The sequence below is a fragment of the Felis catus genome, chromosome D4, assembly GCF_018350175.1.
Source record: "Felis catus isolate Fca126 chromosome D4, F.catus_Fca126_mat1.0, whole genome shotgun sequence".
Taxonomy (NCBI): domain Eukaryota; kingdom Metazoa; phylum Chordata; class Mammalia; order Carnivora; family Felidae; genus Felis; species Felis catus.
Window position 1 is genome coordinate 30,897,579 of NC_058380.1, and position 16,594 is coordinate 30,914,172.

Consider the following 16,594-nt stretch of genomic DNA (forward strand, 5'->3'; position numbering starts at 1 on the left):
ATTTATGAGTAAACAGATTTTGATTCCCCGTTTCTTTCTCCTCCTATGGCACTAAACCTAGGGTTTACATAATACTTAATATATGAAATTTGAAGTACTTACATTTTAGTGACTGTCAAATTACGAACCCCTCTTGTATTTCTTTCTGTTGCCTGCCACAATGTCAGGGCTTAAGCCAGTCTCCTAAGTGTTATCCATCCATGTGACATTCTTCCACACACCACTTTTCATCATCATATGTTTTTTCTGTACAGGTTCTTAAATAAATTCATTAATTTTTAGCATCTGTCTCTGAACAGTCTGTCTTCTTTCTGCTCTTCTTCCCTTCATGCCTTGTCCTTTCCCATAATTTAAGCCTTTTTGCTTAATCCTGATGACTTTGCCCCACCTCAGGGCAGCTGTACTTCTGTGTCAGGGATTTGGATTCTTTGTTCTCAGAATGGCCAAACAAAATCTAATTTTTCCCTCACAATTCAAAAATCCTTGTCTTTTTCCACTTCTTTCATAATATTTGGTCCTACTGTCCTGCTTGCATAACTTCTTCCATAAGTTTTGTCCTACTCTCACACTCTCATGTTTTTCCTACTATCCTCCTATCAGGAAATCACTTTCAATTTCTGAATTGACTATCTCTGTCATCCTCATACTGATCTTTCAGCACTTCCCGACATTGTAGTTTTCCTTTGTACTTAATCTTTTCATATTCTCCCTGCCTATGACATTACCCAAAACTATAGCCCTGCTCTATAACACCTCGGTTATTCTTATTCCTAGTTCAAGTTAATTGTTACATAATGCATCAAGTTCATCTTGCTCCGAAGTGACCAAATAACCTATGTGGCACATAAACATAGGGTTTACATAATACTTAACATATGAAATGTAAAGCAGTTACTTTTAGTGACTATTAAATTATGAACCCCTCTTGTATTTTTTCTGTTGCCTGCCATGATGTCAGGGCTTACACAATCCAGTCTCCTAAGTATTATCCATCCATGTGACATTCTTCTATATGTCACTTTTCATCAATATATGTTTTTTCCATACAAGTTCTTAAATAAACTCATTAAATTGCTTAGCATGCCTGACCCAAAGTTAAGATCTCTCTCTCTCTTGTTTTCATTACTGCACATTGTAAGTTTTGGGTAAGATGCCTTCTTCTATAAAATGATCATGCAACATTTTAGTTTACTTTAATTTCTCCTTTTTGTAATCTTCCAAAGAGCACTTTTCCCTGCCTAGAAATCCACTAAAAAGATTTATTCTTCTATACTCTAGTATGTGATATAAATAAATACTTTACAATTGCATAGTGGACTAACTCCAAAACCAAATAGAGGAGAGGTATTTCATATTGATGCATACTGAAAGCACTATCCCAAATGCAGATGTCCAAGTTAGGTTTTTGTTCCCCTATCAGTTATATAATTAACATGTAATTATTTAGTTACATGTAATTACTTATTCTGCTGTATCTTGGGTTACCAGTCTCATGAAATTGTGATTTTTTGTTTTTTTTTTTTTTTTTTGAGAGGAGAAAGTGTGAGTGGGGGAAAGGGGCAGAGGGAGAGAGAGAATCTTAAGCAGGCTCCACGGGAAGTGTGGAGCCTGATTTGGGGCTCAGTCTCACGACCATGAGATCATGACCTGAGCCCAGATCAAGAGTCGGATGCTTAACTGACTGAGCCACCCAGGTGCCCAGAGATTGTGTGCTTCTTAACTAAAAAAAATATATAAATTCTTACTCAGTGTACCTTAATGACCTGAAAGTTTTCTAAATGATGTAAGCTCAAAAGCATGTTTTTTTTTTTTTTAATTTTTTTTTCAACGTTTATTTATTTTTGGGACAGAGAGAGACAGAGCATGAACGGGGGAGGGGCAGAGAGAGAGGGAGACACAGAATCGGAAACAGGCTCCAGGCTCTGAGCCATCAGCCCAGAGCCTGACGCGGGGCTCGAACTCACGGACCACGAGATCGTGACCTGGCTGAAGTCGGACGCTTAACTGACTGCGCCACCCAGGCGCCCCTCAAAAGCATGTTTGTAAGAGTCTTCTCACTGAGGTGTCAGTAGTTTGAATCACTTAGCACAGTCTTTTTCCTGAGCTCCGAGATTGTTCTTTGTTGATGGCACAAACTCTTCTGGCCTAGCTTATAGCAGAGCTTTCGAGCAAGCATCAGAGTTAAACAGAAACCACCTTTAGATATCAGAATTGTAATGGCTGTGGCTAATTTGTTACTAATTTTCAAATGGGAAAAGTCTGATGTAGGTTCGTAATAAGAATGCACTGACAAGGAAATTTGATTATTTCTGTGATAGAAAAACCTAATAAAGCTATTTTTAAAGAACAGTTTAAGGCAAAATTTCTTTAATGACAGTGTAATAAGCCTTTTTACAAAGAAGTGAATATTACATTGGATTCATTAAAATGCATGAATAAAATTTTATAGAGGGAAATCTTGTCATACAGCAATAATCCTGAGACATAATACATCAATAATATACCATTAATGTATATGAGTATCAAGTAAAGAGATTCAGTAAGTCTGGAGTAGAGCTCAGGGAAGTAAGTCTGAAATCCATTCCCAGTTGAAAATTACTGACCTGAGAGATACTAGAGGTGTAAATAAGTAAAATTTTGGCCAAGGAAACATTGAAAATCATAACAAATAACTGACCATTCTATACTTTTATTGACTAATATGGAAAGTATTGTCAGCACTCTGATAAATATAGGAAAACTTGTTAGAAGTTTCTGTTTAATTTTCTGTGAATGTTTTGAACAGTGAAGGCATTGACAGATCTATACAAATTTATTTTGCATACAATTTCCAAAATATTTGTATTAATAATATTTTACATGTTCAAATTCAACACAAAGCAGGGTGAGCATCTCTTCTGATTTGTCTGTCTTTCCATGGAACTCTTGAAATAGTAACACATTAAAGAAACCTGATTAATTCTAGTATTTCTTTAATTTTTATTTGAAATAATGTAGATCAGAGGAAGTAGCAAAAATAGTGCAAATACTTAGGGTACCCTTCAACCACCTTCCTCCAGTGGTGACATCCTGGTAGCTGTAGTAGAGTATCAAAACCAGGAAACTAATGTTGGTACATTACTGCTAATGTACACACACACATACCTCTGTGCAGTTATAGCCCACGAATAGGTTTATGTAACTGCCACCACAGTTAGGATACAAAATTGTGAACATTACCATAAAAGAACGCTGGTGCTACCTTTTTGTATTCACACTCCCCCACCCCACCCCCCAAGTGGTTGCCTTTGTCTCCCCTGGTGACCACTAATCTCTCTATTTCTATAGTTTTGCCATTTGAAGAAATAAATGGAATCATGCATCATATAACCTTTTGAGATTTGCTTTTTTGTACCAACCATAATCCATTTGAAATTTAAATTATTCCATGTATCAATTTCTTTTTTATTAAAAAAATTTTTTTAATGTTTACTTATTTTTGAGAGAGAGAGAGAGACAGAGCATGAACAGGGGAGGGGCAGAGAGAGAGGGAGACACAGAATGTGAAGCAGGCTTCAGGCTCTGAGGTGTTAGCACAGACCCTGATGCAGGACTTGAATTCACAAACCGTGAGATCATGACCTGAGCCAGTCAGATGCTTAACCAACTGAAACACCCAGGCATCCCTATAGGAACACAATCTTAAAGTTGAATTTCTTGAATTGGAAGTCAGATGCTTAACCGACTGAGCCACCCATGTGCCCCCCCCCCCATGTATCAATTTCATTCCTTTTTAAGGCTGAGTAATACTCCATTGTATGATGTGCCAAAGTTTCTCCATTTATTAACCCATGGAAGGATACTTGGGTTGTTTCCAGTATTTCTCTGTTATAAATAAGGCAGATGTGGGTATTTGTATGTATGTTTTTTGTGTGAACATAATTTTCATTTCTCCAGGATAAGTACCCAAAGGTTGCAATTTCAGGTTCATGGGGTAGGCACATTTTTAATTTAAAAAGATATTGCCACTAATTTTCTGGAGAGGCTGTACCATTTACATTCTTTTTTTTTTTAATTTTTTTAAATTTTTTTTTTTTTTTTCAACGTTTTTATTTATTTTTGGGACAGAGAGAGACAGAGCATGAATGGGGGAGGGGCAGAGAGAGAGGGAGACACAGAATCGGAAACAGGCTCCAGGCTCTGAGCCATCAGCCCAGAGCCTGACGCGGGGCTCGAACTCACGGACCGCGAGATCGTGACCTGGCTGAAGTCGGACGGTTAACCGACTGCGCCACCCAGGCGCCCCTTTTTTAATTTTTTTAAATGTTTTATTTATTTTTGAGACAGAGAGAGACAGAGCATGAATGGGGGAGGGTCAGAGAGAGAGGGAGACACAGAATCTGAAACAGGCTCCAGGCTCGGAGCTGTCAGCACAGAGCCTGACGCGGGGCTCGAACTCATGGACCATGAGATCATGACCTGAGCCACACTCTTGATTACTGTAGCTACTTAATAAGGCCTAACATATCATAGACTTTATTCTTCTTTGACAAAATTTTTTCAGCTATTGTGGTTTCTTTGCCTTTTTATATATAGTTTAGAACAAGATTATCTATATATATATAAAACGAATCTTGCTGGAATTTTGGTAGGATGTGCATTAAATGCATAGAATAATTTGGGGGAAATTTTCTTCAGTAGATTGACTCTTGTAGTCCACAACAAAGCTTGTTTCTCCATTTATTTAGATCTTTCTAGATCTAAGGTTAGATCTTTATGTAGATTTCTTTCATTAGTGTTTTGTGACTTTCAGGACACAGATCCTGCATGTGGTATTTTAGGTTTATACCTAGGTAATTTTTTTTCTCTTTTTTTTAAATTTTCTTTTTTATTTTTTAAAATTTACATCCAAATTAGTTAGCATATAGTGCAACAATGATTTCAGGAGTAGATTCCTTAGTGCCCCTTACCCTTTTCACCCACCCCGCCCACATCCCCTCCAGTAACCCTCAGTTTGTTCTCCATATTTATGAGTCTCTTCTGTTTTGTCCCCCTCCCTGTTTTTATATTATTTTTGTTCCCCTTCCCTTATGGTCATATGTTTTGTATCTTAAAGTCCTCATATGCGTGAAGTCATATGATTGTTGTCTTTCTCTAATTTCACTTAGCATAATACCCTCCAGTTCCATCGATGTAGTTGCAAATGGCAAGATTTCATTCTTTTTGATTGCCGAGTAATACTCCATTGTATATCTATACCACCTCTTCTTTATCCATTCATCCATTGAGGGACATTTGGGCTCTTTCCATACTTTGGCTATTGTTAATAGTGCTGTTATAAACATGGAGGTGCATGTGTCCCTTTGAAATGGCACACCTGTATCCCATGGATAAATGCCTAGTAGTGCAATTGCTGGGTCGTGGGGTAGTTCTGTTTTTAATTTTTTGAGGAACCTCCATACTGTTTTCCAGAGTGGCTGCACCAGCTTGCATTCCCAACCTAGGTAATTTTTAGATTTGAGTATACAAATATATTTTATATTTTTCCCTGACAGATATCTAGATTAAAACTCATGCAAAGTCAGAAATGTGGTGTAAATTAGGAAAGAAGGTAAGTGTAAGATTGTTTTTTGAGTTTCCCTCCCTAAATGGAGAAAGATAGCCTGACCAGACATTGCTGAAAATATTGTGGTCTTATAGAATTATAGAGTGATAGTTTCAACTTCTTAAGTATATGCAGGTAGTGTAAATTTTGTTTTCTAGAAAGATACCTCTTAACTCTTTCATTCTCCTCACCCTCCCACCCCCCTCACCATCCCCAGGTAGTGGGCTCTGGACCATCTTAGGTTTAGCAGAGGCCTGACATTACATAGAGTATGGGTAGCAGGATGGTTATAGTCAAATATATACAGTATTTTTTAATGATAGGTAAATATAAGAGATATTTCCATAATTTAAGGGAGCAGGTTGAAATGTGATTCTTAAGGTTCTCACAGTTAGTAGACCAGATATGTTGAAAAGTACATAGAAAGCTGAGTTAAATATGGGACAAGGTTAAAACTAGTTTCAAGAACATGAGTGTGCACGTGAAAAGGTGAAACTTTGGATTTGGTGTCAATAAAGGTTTACTTTTGAACAAACTAATACAAACCAAAATACCAGAATGTTGAGTCTAATCCAGGTGAAAACATGTCTTCCTCCAGTCTCTTTTACACTTTATATTGGGCATTTATGATTTTGAGAATAAGGAGAGGAGAAATTTGTGCCATGAATTCTTGGTGTTTATATGTGGAATGGAAATAGGGTTCCTCCAAATGGAAGCATGTTGCATAATGAGTATCCCTCCATTTTAATCTATATATTTGATAGTATAAGAAATAGATTCTGATGGTGTCCTTAATTCATACCCTCTCTCTGCTGGAACCCTTATGAAACCCTTGGGCATGATTTTTTAAATTCTCAGTTTGAATTCATTCTCCTCTTGATTTTCCTGTTGCTAGTAACCAACTCTCTTAAAACCCTTACATTCCCAATTCATCATTCCTTTTGTTTATACCCACTTCTCTTCCCAAGTTTGAAAGTTATATAATCTCTAAATGCCAAATCCTTATGATATTCACTTCCAGATTCTCTCCCCACTCCTTTTCCACTACAGTGGAATCTCTCCCTGAAATCTCCCCTGAAGGAAAGTGAATATAGTTAATATGTACTGTATTGTATACTGTGTTGTTGGGAGACTTAGCCGGAAACAAAAATGTCAAAAACTTAATAGGGCATTTGTATGTAAGTCCTTTTTATATAAAAATTTTAAGTTTCATAAGGAATTTTTAACTTTCTCATTTTTAGAAGACTGCCAACTTGGTCTTTTAGAGAAGAGCCAGGAAAGCCAACACAAATATTTCTGTCAAGTCTTATTCAACAACAAGAAAACATTAACTACAGAGCAAGATAAAATTTCAGGAAAACCAGTTCATCGGGGCATAGACATTTTTCCTTCAAGAAAAATGTTCTCTAAATGTGACACTGATGTTCCTACATGCTTGGATCTCTATCTTTTGACCCCATATAGTTACTCAACCAAAGAGGCTTATGAGTTTAATGCATCTTCTTTCAATACTAGCAATGAGAGAACGAATAGTGGAGAGAAATATTTTGATTACCATAAAGATTTACAAGTGTTTAGTCATGTGGAGGAACTTATTCAGGATCAGACTTTTCAGATTTTGGGGCAGTCTTTTGAACATAATGAACATGATAATGCTTTCCATGATAAGGCAACTTCTATTAAATGTTAAGAGTGCCTACATACAAGAGGGATCTTATAAATTTGGAAAAAACTTATGTGATAAATCAAACATTGTCTCTCCAAATATTCACATAGAGAAGAGTCATTCTGAATTTGATGAAGATGCATGTATTAAAACCGGGAACAATTTCAGTAAGGTTACTCCACTTCAGAGAACTGAAACAGGAGAGAAAACTTTAGGTCAAAAAGCACATTTCAGAGAATATCGGAGAACTCACACAGGAGTGAAATCCTTTGAATGTGGAAAAAACTTAAACCACAATTTAGCAATTACAGTGCAAGAGAGGACTCCCACAATAGAGACATCTTGTGATAATGACACTTATAGGGAAACTTTCAGTTCTCAGTCGGCTTTCAGTCTACATCAGAGAATTCCCAGGAGACAAAAACAGTATGAGAGCAATGAATGTCAAGAATCTTTCTCTAGAAGTTCATCCCTCATTGTACATCAAAGAACTCACACAAGTGAGAAGCCCTATGAATGTAATGAATGTGGGACAGCTTTTTCCAGGAAATCATCCCTAGTAGGGCATCAGAGAAAACACAGAGCGGGGAAACGCTATGAATGTAAAGGATGCAGGAAAGCTTTTACCTATATGGCATGCCTCAGAGTGCATCAGACGATTCACACAGGGGAGAAACCCTATGAATGTAATGAATGTGGGAAAACTTTCACCCAGAAGTCAAGCCTTGAAATACATCAGAGAACTCACACAGGAGAGAAACTCTATGAATGTAATGAATGTGGGAAGTCTTTGGCCTACCAACAACACTTAAGAGGACATCAGAGAATTCATGCAGTGGAGAAATCCTGTGGATGTATTAAATCAGGTAAAACTTTCAGTCATAAGGCAAGCCTAGGAATGCATCAGAGAACTCACACAGGGGAAAATCTATATGAATATAATGAATGTGGGAAAACTTTCACCTGCATGTCGCACCTTAGAAGACATGAGAGGGGCGCCTGGGTGGCGCAGTCGGTTAAGCGTCCGACTTCAGCCAGGTCACGATCTTGCGGTCCGTGAGTTCGAGCCCCGCGTCAGGCTCTGGGCTGATGGCTCAGAGCCTGGAGCCTGTTTCCGATTCTGTGTCTCCCTCTCTCTCTGCCCCTCCCCCGTTCATGCTCTGTCTCTCTCTGTCCCAAAAATAAATAAACGTTGAAAAAAAAAATTAAAAAAAAAAAAAGAAGACATGAGAGAACTCATATAGGGAGGAAGCCCTATCGGTGTATAGAATGTGGGAAAACTTTCCTCTGGGAGAAAATCCTGAAGATACATTGGAGAATTCACACAGGGGAGAAACCTTATGCATGTAATGAATGTGGGAGAGCTTTTACCTACATGTCACAACTCAGAGCACATCAGAAAAAGCACACAGGGCAGAAACCCCATGAATGTAATGAGTGTGGGAAGGCTTTCACCCGGAGGTCAAGCCTTGCAATACATCAGAGAACTCACACAGGGGAGAAACCCTATGAATGTAATGAATGTGGGAAAGCTTACAGCTGGAAGTCTAGCCTTGAACTACATCAGAGAACTCACACAGGGGAGAAGCCCTATGAATGTAATGAATGTCAGAAAGCTTTCACCCAGAAGTCAAGCCTTGTAATACATCGGAAAAGTCACACAGGGGAAAAACCCTATAAATGTAATGAGTGTGGGAAAGCTTACACCTGGAAGTCAAGTCTTGAACTACATCAGAGAACTCACACAGCAGACAGACTCCACAAATGTAATGAATATGGGAAAGCTTTCACCTGCATGTCACGCCTCCGAGGACATCAGAAAATCCACACAGGAGAGAAACCCTATGAATGTATAGAATGTGGGAAAACGTTCCTCTGGAAGTCATTCCTGAGAATACATCAGAGAATTCACACAGGAGAGAAACCCTATGAATGTAATGTATGTCGGAAAGCTTATACCTGGAAGTCAAACCTTGAACTACATCAGAGAACTCACACAGGGGAGAAGCCCCATGAATGTAATCACTGTGGGAAGACTTTCACCCAGAAGTCAAGCCTTATAATACATCAGAGAACTCACACAGGGGAGAAACCCTATGAATGTAATGAATGTGGAAAAGCTTACACCTGCATGTCACGCCTCAGAGGACATCAGAGAATTCACACAGGGGAGAAACTTTATGAGTGTATTGAATGTGGTAAAACTTTAATCTGGAAGTCAATCCTGAGAATGCACTGGAGGAGGCATACACAGGAGAAGCCAACGAATGTAATGAATGTGGGAGAGCTTTCACGTACAAATACCACTTTAGAATACATCAGAGAATTCACACTGGGGAGAAACCCTATAAATGTAAGGAGTGTGGGAAAGCTTACACCCAGAAGTCAAGCCTTATAATACATCAGAGAAATCACACTGGGGAAAAACCCCATGAATGTAATGAATGTGGGAAAGCTTTCACCTGCATGTCACGCCTCCGAGGACATCAGAAAATCCACACAACGAAGAAACCCTATAAATGTATAGAATGTGGGAAAACATTCCTCTGGAAGTCATTGCTGAGAACACATCAGAGGAGGCATACACAGGAGAAGCCCTATGAATGTAATGAGTGTGGGAAAGGTTATACCTGGAAGTCAAGCCTTGAACTACATCAGAGAACTCACACAGGTGAAAAACCTCATGAATGTAATGACTGTGGGAAGACTTTCACCCAGAAGTCAAGCCTTATAATACATCAAAGAAGTCACAGGGGAAAAACCCTATGAATGTAACGAATGTGGAAAAGCTTACACCTGCGTGTCATGCCTCAGAGGACATCAGAGAATTCACACAGGGGAGAAACTCAATGAATGTATTGAATGTGGTAAAATTTTTGTCTAAAAGTCCGTCCTCAGAATGCACTTAAGGAGGCATACACAGGAGAAGTCATATGAATGTAATGAATGTGGGAGAGCTTTCATCTACAAACACTACTTGAGAATACATCAGAGAACTCACACAGGGGAGAAACCGTATGAATGTGTTGAGTGTGAGAAGAGTTTTGTTCAGAAATCGGTTCTCATAGCACATCAGAGAATGCATGCAAGGAAGAAATGCTGAGTGTAATTAATGTGAGAAAGCTTTCATTTCCAATTTAACTTTCTAACCTTATGAGAAACTTCATTCTCAGAAATGAGTCTCAACTTAATGAAAGCATTAGAAAACTCCAAAAGGCGAGAAGTCTGATAAATGTGGTAATGTGGGAAGATTTTCAGTGGGTTGTCAGATGTAAAAAGCTAAGATGAAGAAAAATAGCTTTACTTTCAGGGTCAGTGGCTGGGCCTATGTAAATTTAAAGACATTAACAGGAAAAGAAAGTTTATTTCATATACACATGGAGGGATCTCACAGAAATCAAATGAAAACCCAAAAGAGGTGGTCAGACCTGGAAGCTTATATACCACTTTAACAAAAGAGCAATACATTTGCAAAGAAGTGTCCAGACAAAGGAAACTAGTTTTGAGCTTTTAGTGATGGTAAATTGTGGGAAAGTAAATATATGGGAAATGAATGGAAGACAAAGGTTATTTCAGTAAGGTGTGTTTATGCAGATATTGGTGCTATCTCTTTTCTTTTGGGAGACAGGATAGGAACACCTTCATAAAAGGAAATTTATGCCCTGCCTTTAGGTGGATAGGGGGAGGGCGAGAATTTTTTGCGTTTACCGTTTTTAAGTTGCTTTTGGTTCAAAATAATACATATGCCAAAGTGGCATGTTTTGGGGGGGGTATATTCTGATCCCCTTTATCACATGGGAGAAACCATATAATTGTGATGGATGTAGGGAAGATTTCCACCAGCAGTTGACCATCAGGGTCAGAAAACTCATGGAATTGATCATATGAATGTAATGAATTTAGAAATACTTTCATCCAGATAAAATATTATATTACATAATTTAAACAATATAAACAGCCCTGTAAATGTCTTGGAATGCTTTCAGCCAGAAATCATACTTTTGAGAACATCAGAGAGAACTCAGAGGTTGAAAGTGTAAAGATGATGTATGCAGGGAGATTTTTCAGCCGCAAGTCAGGGCTAAGAAAAGATAGCAGAACTGAAAGGGGCTAAAACTTATTAAGCTAATGAACATGGATGCTCCTCAGGAAGTTCCTCACTATTCATAAGAGAACTGTCTTAATCTGTTGAGGCAGCTGTCAGAAAAATATCCTAGACTGGGTGGCATAAATAGCAAGCATTTATTTCTGTTAGTTCTAGAAACTGGAAAGGCAAAGGTCAAGGTGCTTGTAGATTTTGTTGTCTGGTGAGGATCCACTTCTTGGTTCACAGATGGCCATCTTTTGTCCTCATGAGGAGGAAGGGAGCACTTTGGGACCTCTTATAAAGGACACAAATGCCGTTCACGAGGACTTTGCTCTCAGTACTACCATCTTTCAAGGGCCTCCACTTCAAAATACCAGCACATTGGGGATTAGGTTTGAACATAGGAAATTTGGAAAAACACATACATTCAGTCTAGAGCAACAGCTTACACTGGAAGGAGACTTGAAATGTACATATAGTTTTTCAGCCACCAAGTATATAGACCTTGTTGGACATTAGGAAATTCTCTGGGGGAAAGAGCCACTGGAGGTAATGAATGTAGGAAAACACTGTTAATTCAACTCTCAGTAAACTTCCATTGTGGAGAAATGCAGGAAGTAATAATGTGAAAGGTTTTTTTTTGTCAAAAGATTGAATCTCACTAAGAGAATGAAGAAAATCTAGAAGGTAATAAATGTGTGATAACTTCAGCCAAAAGCCACCTTTCTCTGGACAACAAAATGCATTGAGTGGTAGAGACCTAATAGTATATTACCCAGATGAAAAATCTTATGAAGGTAATGGATTTGGGAAATCAATCTACAATAAATTCTATGTAGTAGAATGTGGATGCTGGTGTTAAATCCTGTCGTGGACTCTGGGTCTGGAGTTCTCTCTTGTCCAGCAAGAGAGTGGACACAGGATTAAAATGTGAGAGAGGCTAATGTCCGGGAGGAGACAACCCCAAGTAAGGGCCTTTTGCTCTATTTTTATGAGGGTCAGAAGGCTTATAAGTGTGCACAGAGAAACAATGAAACCGTGGATTAACTCAAGGACACGAGGGAAAAGAGGGTATTGAAGATATGCAGTGTTAGGGGTTTGGGTCAACACAAAACAAAGTCCTGGTGCCGGACAGATGGTTGTTCACAGCAGGCATGAGGCGCCACATCTGTTTATCTTAGCTAGCTTAGGGGATAAGACAGTTAAAGTATGCTACCTCAGGGTCAATAAGGCACCTTTTTTTTTTTTGCTAATTAGCTCCTCTCTGGGCACCTTCGCCCTGCTATGGTCTATAGCCCTGTTTACCTATTTTGGTCCTTTCTTCCTGTGAAAACCGCTTTCTGCTATTGTACTAAGTTGGGGGTGCTTCTGCCCTGAATACTTAAGCTTGTTTACCTAAGATTACCTAAACATTGTGGATGTTTTCATTCTGAGATTTACTGTTTCCATACCTTTCTATGTCCTATCTTGGGGGCCTTTGCCCTGTTGACCTAATCTTGTTTACCTTATCTTGGATGTGTTCATCTTGTGGCTATTTCTTTATGCCTTGTTAACCCATTGGTGCAAGCTCAGGGAATTCCTAAGCTTATTCCCCACAAAATCCCATGAAAGACATCTTCATCCTTTATATTCTGTGTGGTCTCCTGTCTCTACACTGAAGATGGAAGAGTGCTACCATGTGGAAGGAAGTGGGCTCAAGAATTGCTGTGCAGAGGGGCGCCTGGGTGGCCCAGTCAGTTAAGCATCCAACTTTGGCTCAGGTCATGATCTCATGGTTGGTGAGTTTGAGCCCCACATAGGACTCTGTGCTGACAACTCAGGGCCTGGAGCATGCTTCAGATTCTGTGTTTCCCATCCCCGCCCCCCCCCCCCCCCATGCTCTTGCTCTGTCTTTGTCTTCAAAAAGGAATAAATGTTAAAAAAAATTTAAGAAAAATTGCCTTTGCTAGCAGTCTGACTTTTGTAAGGAAGAAAAAAGCCTCTGTGCTGTTTGTAACTCACATATGCTAGACATCTCAGCTAACACGGGCTATGAATATGACCGTTTGAAAAGTGCAAGTTGGTATGTATCAGAAAAGCCATATGGGAGGAACTGGCAATATCCTGAATGACCATTAGCTATTAACCACAATTCTTTTGATTATTGCCAAGTAAATAATAGGATTTGTTTCCTGTTTCTTTTTGATTATATTATATACCTTTTGTAGTACTAGAAGTGTTCAGGATATCTCAGTACTTTGTACCAGGAATCACATGCTGCTGATTAGTCCCATTCATACTGATTGGATAATATGGTTAATGTAGTATCTTCCTTGTTTCCACAAAACTCATTTTATCCTTTAATATCTTGTGAGATGATACATTCAGGCTATACAAATATCCTCTTAGTTTCACTCATTAATTTAAGCATTTATTTCTGATGTTGCCCAAATCAATTATTACTATAGTTGCAAAAACATGAAATTTTTTCCCCATTATTCCTCTGCATATCATGGTATGGAAATTTTTGTTTTTTTACAATTTTTTATTTATGTCTGTATACTCAGATTCTTCATTTGGTAAATTATAATCTTTAACTCTTGTTACTGACATATTTATTTATTTTATGCTCAAATTATCTGAGATAAGGCCAGCAGAATTTCATTCAAATTAGCTCTTGTGTCCTTTGATATGTTTCTAATGTCATTTTGCTTTTTCAAACCACTCTTTTACTCCTTCTGATCATGATAATGTTTAAGCTGTCTTTGTAATAGTTTATATATAGGCCAAGTCCTTTATTCATTTTATCCACCCACCCAAATCTTAAGGTTTTCTAAAATACTTAGAATTTTAAGCCACCTTTAAGCAGATTTTAGAATTCTGGTTGGAATAGCATTTAATTTCATGTCAGGTACCCACTAGACATAACCAAGTCAACCAGTTGGCTTAGTTTTGTTCCTGACAAACCCAGAAACACAGTCCTAATGATATGAGGTCAGGTCTTTCCTGCTTTTCCTTTTTGTGAGCACATGTCCAGAGGATGCTCCCCAACACCACTTCATGCACTAGAGAATGTTATCAGCCCTAAGCATTAATGATTCTTCATACCATATAGATCTTTTTTAAAGTTTTTTTTTTAAAGTGTTTATTTTTTAGAGCATGAGCAGGGGAGGTGCAGAGAGAGAGAGAGGGAGATACAGAATTGGAAGCAGGCTCCAGTCTCTGAACTGTCAGCGGAGAGCCTGATGCAGGACTCCAACCCACAGATCATGAGATCATGACCTGAGCCAAAGTCAGACACTTAACTGACTGAGCCACCCATGCACCCCCATATGGATCTCTTTTTTTTTTTTCCCCTGTCTCTATAAATTGTTCCAACAAATGGTACATTCACCTGGGGATCCTGGTGAGATTAAATTTTATCTGCTTTTATATCATTTTCTTAGTACTGTAGGCACATAAACCTATTTACAGGTTTTTGCACTGTTGAATATAATGATATGCTTGAAGAGCATTCTCAGCTTTTCAGTGCTCACCCAGGTCACCATTTCCGTGTGTGCCTGGTTGAATTACTACGAATTTCCTGCCTGTTAAATTGACTGTAGGTAACCAGGACACCAGGCAACCCAGCTATATAACCCACCTAGAAGGAAGGAATCTGGGGTGTGTAGGGTGTCTGGGGTAGATGGCAGCTGCTTCTTTTTCAGGCTTAGGCTCCTCTGCTAGAATCTTGAATGGGAGGCCACGGTGAGTACATCTTCAGTATAAGGTAAGTAGGTGAATTGCAAATATATATGTGAAACTACTTATATGTGGTTAGCACCAACATGCTTTAGAAAGCTCAAAACAACCATTGAAGACCTGTTCTCTGTGTGTCAGTGTGTGTTAAGGATGCAGGCAATGATGCCAAGGATCTGTTTGCAAATAAACGTGGATCCTTGGCCTAGGGTTGATGTGAATATATGCAGGCTAAAGTTCCATGAGGTTTAGCAGATACTATCTTTTGGTTGAGAGCTAAACAATGGTATCAGATGTGTAGTACTGAGAGATGTAGGCATTTGGGGCCATACATTGTTGAGGATCACCTTGAGCATTCAGTGAAAATCATGTCTGAGGAGTTGGACTATATCCTAGAACAACCTCAACAAACAGGTCTATGGGTCAAATCTGGTTCGATTGCCTGTTTTGTACAACTTACAGGCTAAGAATGGTTTTATATTATTACATAATGCAAAAAAAATTAAATGGATTTTTTTACAGGTGAAATGATGTTAAAAATTGTTTTTTTATTTTAAAGTTTTATTGAAAAGCATCTTAATTTGCTTGTCTGGCTACTTTCTTTCACACTACAACAGCAGTTTAATAGTTGCAACATAGAGACTTTCACTGTGGCACTTGGGTTGCTTCACATTGCTGCTCAAAGTATTAGAAATCCCAGCATTGTGGTTATAACCTGGCAGCATTTTGTGTTTCACTTTAAGTGCCATATTGCAAAATTTTAAAAAGTTACTGGTGAATATGTCAAAATAAAAGATGAAAAATTGACTTTTAAAGTACAGTGGGATGTAGGTTTTGTTGAACTGGTTGTCAGTGCTTTTAGAAATGAAAGTAGTGACGTTCTAGATGTGTTCAAAGTGTACTATGTGCATGCGTAGTACATAGGCATAGGCATTATACAAAGCCCTCATCAGAATACTCCCATCTCACAGGTAAGCAATTGTCATGAAAGAAGATTTTATTTTTAAAAATTTTTTTCAACGTTTATTTATTTTTGGGACAGAGAGAGAGACAGAGCATGAACGGGGGAGGGGTAGAGAGAGAGGGAGACACAGAATCGGAAACAGGCTCCAGGCCCTGAGCCATCAGCCCAGAGCCTGACGCGGGGCTCGAACTTACGGACTGCGAGGTCGTGACCTGGCTGAAGTCGGACGCTTAACCGACTGCGCCACCCAGGCGCCCCGAAAGTTAGAAGATTTTAAACAGAGCATTTCATTGCCTAATTCTCATGGTAAAGAAGAAAAAGTGGTTGCTGTTAAACCAAGTTTTTAATAGCTTGGTTATTAGCCAGGAAAGGGAAACTTCAGTAATGATGAATTAATTAGATTGTATGTGATTGCAGCAGTTGAATTTGCAAATCCAGAAAAAAACTTAAGATTCTTAAGATTCTCTTTTGGTGATGATACATGCCTTAAGAGTTGAGGACAGTGGGAGCAACATTAACAGTAAAGAAACATCAGATATTTTAGGTGCCTTTCCTTGGCTGTTGGTAAACCAACAG

General features: G+C 38.6%; 2 protein-coding genes across 2 annotated transcripts in view; both read left to right on the forward strand.

Annotated features, from left to right (window-relative positions):
* The window catches only part of LOC101090147, a 64,080-nt gene extending 56,760 nt beyond the window's left edge, over window positions 1–7,320 (forward strand). The window contains exon 7 of the mRNA XM_045042712.1: window positions 6,826–7,320. Within this exon, the coding sequence (XP_044898647.1) occupies window positions 6,826–7,274 (449 nt within the window). The 3' untranslated portion in view covers window positions 7,275–7,320. The remainder of the gene's footprint in view (window positions 1–6,825) is intronic.
* Window positions 7,321–8,357: 1,037 nt separating this feature from the next.
* LOC102900842 (zinc finger protein 658B-like) lies at window positions 8,358–12,953 on the forward strand. Its single transcript, XM_045042475.1, is given in 4 exon segments — window positions 8,358–9,467; window positions 9,508–9,519; window positions 9,563–10,006; window positions 10,008–12,953. Coding segments are annotated over 4 exon segments (1,644 nt in total). The 5' UTR covers window positions 8,358–8,625; the 3' UTR covers window positions 10,354–12,953.
* Window positions 12,954–16,594: the final 3,641 nt, after the last annotated feature.